This window comes from Eulemur rufifrons, chromosome 2 (genome assembly GCF_041146395.1).
Source record: "Eulemur rufifrons isolate Redbay chromosome 2, OSU_ERuf_1, whole genome shotgun sequence".
Taxonomy (NCBI): domain Eukaryota; kingdom Metazoa; phylum Chordata; class Mammalia; order Primates; family Lemuridae; genus Eulemur; species Eulemur rufifrons.
The window spans coordinates 10,723,940-10,731,599 of record NC_090984.1 but is presented as its reverse complement, the minus strand read 5'-3'; the positions used below and the strand labels follow the sequence as shown (position 1 = coordinate 10,731,599).

The 7,660-nt window shown below is 48.9% G+C and overlaps 1 protein-coding gene across 6 annotated transcripts in view; it reads left to right on the top strand.

Moving 5' to 3' along the window:
• The first annotated feature begins 3,557 nt into the window (after positions 1-3,557).
• Positions 3,558-7,660, top strand: part of AKAP8L (A-kinase anchoring protein 8 like) — a 31,284-nt gene continuing 27,181 nt past the window's right edge. For all 6 annotated transcript variants that reach the window (XM_069478030.1, XM_069478018.1, XM_069478026.1 and 3 more), the window contains exon 1: positions 3,558-3,630. In XM_069478030.1, the coding sequence (XP_069334131.1) occupies positions 3,618-3,630 (13 nt within the window). In that variant the 5' untranslated portion in view covers positions 3,558-3,617. The remainder of the gene's footprint in view (positions 3,631-7,660) is intronic.

Genomic DNA, 7,660 nt, shown 5'->3' with positions numbered 1-7,660 from the left:
GGGCTATGTCTGCCATCCGTGGCCATTTGCAAAGACTCCAAAGACCCCTGTTCTGGTTCCCTCTCACCCCCATGAATATCCTCTCTCACGCATGTACATGCGAACACACACAACGTGCACCTCGTGAGACACGGGATCTGCCCCAGCCCCCCAGTTCCTGAGTCGAACGACCACATCATGCCACGGTGCTTGCTCAGGGGAAGCCCCGCTCCCTCTGTGGGGCCCACGACGGCCTGGGAGCCCCCCACTGAGCCCACAATGCCACGGAAATCCTTGTTGGCCACCCCCAGAGGGGCCTTCCCTGCTAGGAAGAGCTCAGACTGACAGCTGCCTCCTGCCATGTCAGTGGCCCCCAAGAGCCTCAGGGGCTCCGGGACCCAGGAGGGTGGGGTGGGGGGTGGGACTCTCCTCCCCCACTCCTGTCTCCCTCACCCTTTTCACTGTTGCTTTCTATGTATAGGTCCCTAGACCTCTCACTTTTTTAAAAGCGCGTTTTGTGTAGAGAATAAGGAACGTGGATCTTTTTATTTTGCAATCCTGGGCCAGCTAGAAACCGGGAGCCGATTTGACCTTTTAACTTTTTTCAGTGGCCACGTTTTGGTTATCAATGTAACTAGAAGTATGTAAATTAGATTAAATTTCTCTTCTGGAAACATCCTGGGGCAGGCGGCCAGCGTGTGTTTTTCTGTCGAGTGGACAGGCTGGCATTGGCTGGCAGCCAGGGCTGGGATCGGGGCCTCCTCTGTCCAGAGCCCTGGAGCTCCTGGGCTTTTCCCGTTGGCCGCCAAGCCGACCAGACGCAGCTGGGGATAAGTCCAAGTTCCCAGCTGTTGGCCCTCGATGCTGTGGCTGGTGGGGGGCTCTGGCCAGCTGGTAAAGCAGAGAAACCCGGCTTCTGGGCTGCCAGTCTGGGAAGGGAGCCAGGATCAAGGAGCAATGGAGCTTAGAAGAGCTTACTGAGGGCAGGAGTTGACCAGCAAGGGTGTCGGGGACCCACCGGGGGAGGGACGAGCACACAACTGCTGGGAGCATTTGGGGGCCAGGGCTTGCCTGCCTTCAGCCTTCAAGACATGTGACTTCTGTTTAGACACATGCACCCCTGAACCCAAGTAACATGAGAAAAAAGAGGAGCCGCTGACTCCTTTGTGATGTTATTTATTTTCTCGCTCTGCAAATGTTTATTGAACATTTCTGAGATTTTAAGAGATTTTGTTGGCTGCTCCTTCTTATTGATTGCATGTGGTTTTTCAGCTCTTTTCGTTTCCACTAAGTGGCCAAGTGCTGGAAAGCGGGAATGACCTCATGGGGCGTTGACAGCAGGGGCCTCCTCTGCCCCTACCCCTGTTTCCCTGGGCCCCTTACCATGGCCCTGCCTGGGAAGGAGGGGTTAATGGGCTGCAATCGCACACCCACAAGGGTGGTCTTGGCCCACACGCTTGGCTTTTCTGCTCCTGTGGGGTCAACATCCATCTCACCTGGTGGCAGAAGGCCTCCCACTTCTATCCATCTGGAGCTGTGGGTGGGAACATCTAAGACTTAGGAAGTGGAGAGGGCAGCTTATGGGATGACAACTGACCCAAAGGTGCTTCCTCTTACAACTTTTTGTAAATCAGTTTTGAAAATATAAAAGTGAGCCAGGCATGGTGGCTCACACCTGTAATCCCAACACTTTGGGAGGTCAAGGTGGGAGAATCACTTGAGGCCAGGAGTTTGAGGCCAGCTTCGACAACACAGCGAGACTCATTTTCTACCAAAAAAAAAAATGTTTAAAAAAAATAGCCAAGTGTACTGGTGCACACCCATTGTCCTAGCTACTTGAGCATAGCCCTTCTCTGCTTAACCCATTCTACGGTCTTGTCTCAGGCAACGTGGTTTCAGCCTTTGAGCAGCTCACTCTTGTCTGTGAGGGCATCAGAGGTTCACAAAATCATCAATCGGTGAAATGATGGCTGTGGCAAGTGCCATGAAGGAACCTACAGGACACAGGAGAGGTGTCCTGCAGCCCTGACTTAGTTTGGAGGACAGGACCCTATCCCTGAGGGTGACAGGGAGATGAACCCCAAAGCCAGAATGCACACCAATCTGAGATCTATGTGCTTCACATATGGAATTCCTCACTGAATGCATCATAAATGCCTTTGTTCCATATGGCAGCAAATTCTGCGTAATCCCCATTTGGGGGAGAGTGTTATTAATAAATCATTTTTTCATGGAGAATTCCAACTATAGAATAGTACAGCAAATAGTAAAATGAACTCTTGTTTATTCCTCAATTATCAGCTCATGACCAATATCTTCAGCTCCCCAGTTGCAACTTCTCCCCTTTCCTGTCTGAATTAGGTGAAGCGTGTCCCAGTCATCCAATCAATATCTGAATATTTCAGTATGTTTCTTTGAAGAATATGGACTTTAAAAATGCCACCATTATACCTAAAGAAATCGACATCATTAATATCAAAAAGTCAGCAATAGCACACTTTAAAAAACTAAAACACAAAAAAGGTACAAGTCATAATTGATGAATTTTCTCAAACATGCACACTAAGTACCATTTTCGGTATCTGCTGCTCTGTCAAGTTACCTTTTTGAAACTATGAGCTGTCCCTGACTGTGGTTTCCTCACATCCAGGGAGGGTGCTCTATTGCACAATCTCTGAAGTCCAGAATGAACCAAGAGGGTTTTAGAAGCAAAGTTCCAGTTTTCATGCATAAGTGTCAAGGACCTTGAGCAAATCATGGATTCCAAGCCTCAGTTTTCTTATCTTTTAAATAGGGATTTAAAAAAAACAAAACAAAAAACAAGCTCACAGGTTTGGGGGAACATTTGAATGATAACACGATACAAACAGAATTATTACATATATAATATAAACATGCCATGTAAATATACAAATATATTTATGTTCTGATGCTGTGAACACAAAAAAAAAGAAAAAAAACCCAAATATATTTATTGTTATGTTGCCATTAATAACAAAACATAGCATTTAGTGCACCTGGCACCAAACTGGTTTCTTTACGTACGTTTTCTCATGTCATGCCAGCATCTTGTTTGGCTCTTAGTTTTAATTTTCACATTCCAGCATGGCTTACCCCCGTGCTCATTTTGGAGCTGAGGGCCAGAGAAGTTGAGAAAATTAGCCCAAGTTTGCACGGCACCTCGGTGGCAGCGCTGGGACCCAAGGCGTGCCCTGCGTGCGCTGTAGACCCGGCTCCCTCTGGCGGGTCTCCAGGGCACTTGCTCGCCCGGCTCGGCCACGCTTGGGCCTCTGGCCTTGCCGTAGTGCACAGCTCCGCCCCTTCGAACTCCACAGGACTCCACCTTTCTGCCGGTTCCTGTTGGCCAATCACTGCGGGCTTAGGATAAACGGAAGGCGGGGACAAGGCGGGGCTCTTACGAGATTGGCAGAAGCTTCAGCCACTCGCATGAGGAGATGCTAAGATAGACCGTGAGTCAGTCCAATAGGTGTGAACCCCGAGGCGGGCGCAAGCCAATGCGGTCGGGAGGCGGGGCTCGGTATGTGTATAGAAGTTGTCCAGAGGCTTATAGCCTCTATCGCTGCGTCGGGTGCGCGGGGCTGCTTTTTCTGTCCGCAGACGTAGTGTTCGCTACCGCCATGAGCTACACAGGTAGGTTCTGCAGGGTAGGGGTGGGGCTCCGGGTCGGGGGTGCGACAGGGACTTGCCGGTGCCGCGCTGGGCTCACCCACACCTGCCCCGGGTCCCCGTCACTGCTCTCTCTGCGGTCACAAAATGGCGCCGCAGGCCCGTCGCCTCAGGGTCGCTCCCCTCATACCTCGGCGCCTCAGTTCTCTGTGCTGGCAGCCTAGCGTCCCGGCTCCTGGCCGCCCGGGGTCTTGGCTTCTGTCATCTGAGTCCGCGGGCCCCGGGCCTTGGTGCCTGAGGACCTTGCTCCCACCACCTCCGTCCCTGGCCCATGGTCGTGAGACCTCGACGCCTCAGGTCGTTCTTTCTCAGGCCTTAGCCCTTCAGAGCATGCAGCAGGCTCGGGCGCCGTCGCCATTGCCGCGCCCTCCCCCGCGCAGTTGCTCTGCAAAACGCTGCAGCTGCCCCCAGCCCCCATCCCACCCACCCTCCTTTGCCTGCCCCAGAGCTGGGAGAGGCGCCAAGCCCCGGGGGGATAAATAAATATTTGAAAGGTTTGGTCTGAGCTTGAGCCTTGGCGAGGAATGGCTAGCTTCCACGTCAATTCGCTCAACATCTGTCGAATTTACCGTGTCAGATGCTGAATAGGCATGGGAATACTGACTGGAATTCCTCAAGCAGTTTATAGGCAAATAAACATGTAAAGGATATATTCTGGGCTGGTCAGTGCCCTGAGGAGGTTGCTCCATTATAGGGAGTGGTTAGAGACCTCTGTGTAAAGAGGTGACATTTGAGCGGAGACTTAAATGGAGTGAGGGCGTAAAGGTATGTGGCCCAGGGAGCTGTTGCTGTAGGCCCGGGGGCAGGAGCTGCCTGGCTTGTTACATCGGCCATGGAAGCCGGTGGGATTTGAGCAAAAAAGGAAGAGTGGGTGATTAGATTAGAGAGATCACCACCCCCACCGGCCTCCCCCGGGGATATGCTTGGGAGAGATTGTAAATCCTTGCTGGATGAATTGCCAAAGCCTCCTGGGTTTGTCTTGGCCGTGACCAATGAGGTTTCTCATCCAGGAGCTGTAGATGAGGCCTCTCCCTTTGATGGGAGTATTGCAGGTTTGAGCATGTGCGGTTGCTGGGTAACCTGCATTCTACTCAGAATGTTCAGGATTGAGAATGGAACCTGAGCCTCAGGGACTCCTTCGTGGGCTGCTTTAGGTTGGCCTAGGCAAGAAAGTAGTGCCAGTCCTGACTCTGGCTCCAGGTCAGGAACTTGCCAAGAACCCCAGTTTTTCTAGCAGTCATTTCCCAGCCCAGTGGTTCTCAACCACGGGTGATTCTGCCCCCAGAGGGCATTTGGCAATGTCTGGAGTCATTTCTGGTTGTCACATCTGGGGGTAGGGGTGCTGCTGGCATCTAGTGGCTAGAAATCAGGGATGCTGCTCAATATCCTACAGTGCATGGAATTCTTTATGGTGCCACAAAAGATTATCTGGCCCCAAACATCAGCAGTGCCAAGGTTGGGCGGCTCTGCCTGAACCTTTTTGTAGCTTTCCTAGTTCAGGAGAAAAGATACTAGGGTTATTGTTGACATCTCTGGAATTGGTATGTAATTCTCTTCACTATGTCTTTCCAAGAACTAGAAAGTAGTTTTAAGGTTTTTAGGGGCAGGATTGCTGAAGAAACCAGAAGATGAATGGTTGGGTGCTGTGGGGTAGCTTAATAATGGAGCATTTGTTTTTATAGATGAGGAAACTGAGTTAGAGAGGTCACTGATGGCCCAGCCTGACTTTCAACTCTAGATCTTGTAGGTTGCAATTCTGGGTTTGAGATAGCCCAGCTAATGAGGTAATGATTTTTTTCTCCTTGATCTTGAGACACTGAAAACACAGTAGCTTTATAATGGAAATCTTAACCTTTTAAGAAGCCGACCACTGAAGTCAAAGGTATTTTAAGTCACATTTCAGACAACTATTAGCTTTAAGAATAAGGATAAGCCTTGAAGCAAATGTTACCATTATAATTAAACATAAAAGGTGATTGATCTAATATATGTTTTTGTTAATTCGTCCAACTTTTGAACCTAGTTACTTTATTTATACTTGGGAAAGGAAACTCCTCTAATACTGAGAGGGAACATTGAAGCAATGGAAAAATGGGACAAAAAATCCACAATTAGGCCTTCAAAGGTCTGAAATCCTACCAATCTTTTAATAGAAATATTTATTACCTCAGTTTCTTTGTGTTAAGAACGGGCACGAGGTTTAGCTGTGTGATTTGGGCTTGGGATATCTCATAAGGTTACATTTAGGATATCTGTCTGGATTATAGTCATCTGAAGGGCTTGACTGGGGCTGGAGGTCCCACCTCCAAGGTGACTTAAACTCCTTGCTGGCAGATTGATGCTGGCTGTTAGTTCTTTGCCAGGTGGATCTCTCCATAGGGCTGCTGGAGGGTTCTTACAACATGGCTGGTTTCCCCCAGACTGATCCAGGAAAGAGCAAGTCTCGAAGTCACACTCAGTCATTTCTCCCATCCATGTACTAACCAGGTCCGACCCTGCTTAGCTTCCGAGATAAACATTCAGTCATTTCCATAAATTTTTTTTTTTTTTTTTTTTTTTAAAGTAGAGGTGGAGGTAGGGGCAGTTCTTGCTCTTGCTCAGGCTGGTCTGGAATGCCTGACCTCAAGTGATCATCTTGGCCTCCCAGACTACTAGGATTACAGGCATGAGCCACCATGCCCGGACCATTTCTGTAAATCTTACTGGTTACGCTGGCCACTTCTATTAGTTTGGGAGGGGGCTACATACTCTCAGGAGGTGAAAGTCATTGGAGGCCGTCTTGGAGGATGGTCACCACCCTACCCTTGGCTCACATAGCGGAGGTTGGAGGCAACCTAACCTAGTTCCAGTTGTCCTCCAATGTTTTCCACTCTATAGCATTCCTTCAAAGAATACACTTTTTAAAAAATAAAAAGAATAAAACTGAGAAACATTTGTGTTTTTGAACAAAAATGATGACAAGACAGATTGGCTAAGAGCAAGGGGCAGTGCTGCCAAATTAGAAATCCATCGTCTGACCCTTACCTTTTTAGAGCCAAATAGGGCATATTTTATTTTTTTAACCCAGAGCTGGTCAGGCCAGTGAATTGAACCAAGAAGAGAGAACTTCATGAACCAGATCAGAATTTATTCATATTGGGAGTCACAACTGGCTACGAAGGGCCTGCTCTGGAGATAGTATCGTGGAACAGCATGTTAACGTGGGAGGACAGAATTAGAGCAGAGGTTGCCGTTGAGCTGTGAAGGTTGGATGGATTGCCTCTTTCCTCCCAGAGAAGACCCAGGGCCCCTGTGGCCGAACAGATGTAGGTCTTTTGCTCTGTGGCTTGCTTATCGTGTTCCAGTATGTATTCCTGTTAGGGTGTGGTGGGTTCCTACTTGCAGTATTTACAACCCACGTTATCTAAAGTCTGGGGCCATTTTGCTGGTGGCCCTATTGCTGAACAAACAGGTTTCCAGAAGGTAGTTGAGCAAACAGTGGAGAAGGCAGGGGTCAGGTACTTTGTACCTTCCCTCTAGGTTAACTCTCCAAAATACTTTCAGTGTTTCTTGTGGACAGTTTTAATCATCAGTGTTTGAAGTTTAGGTATCTCAGGAAGATCCCTGATTCCTACCCTCTTTAATTAGGAACCCCTAATTTAAAAAACTGGATCTGTGTGCTTTGGGTTTTGTCCATCCTTAGGGCCCGGTTCCCTCCTCTGGGAAGTAAAGATGAAGTTCGGTCCTCAGCTCCTTGTTTGGAACCCTGGGAGCTGGATGTCTTTTGGAATTCCAGTTTGAGAAGTCACAGTGGGGTCTGGGGTGACACCCTATATTTAAATACATTAATTCTGCACTGAGTGGGACAGGGAAAGACTGTAAATGTCCTCACAGGTCAGTTTGGCCCCAGAATGAGTTTTGGCACCACATTTGTGGAGAACACTTGGTTTTCAGACCTTTTGGACCTGGAGGAATTGCAGGGTAAGGGATCTTGCCCAGTCCCTCTTACTGGCTG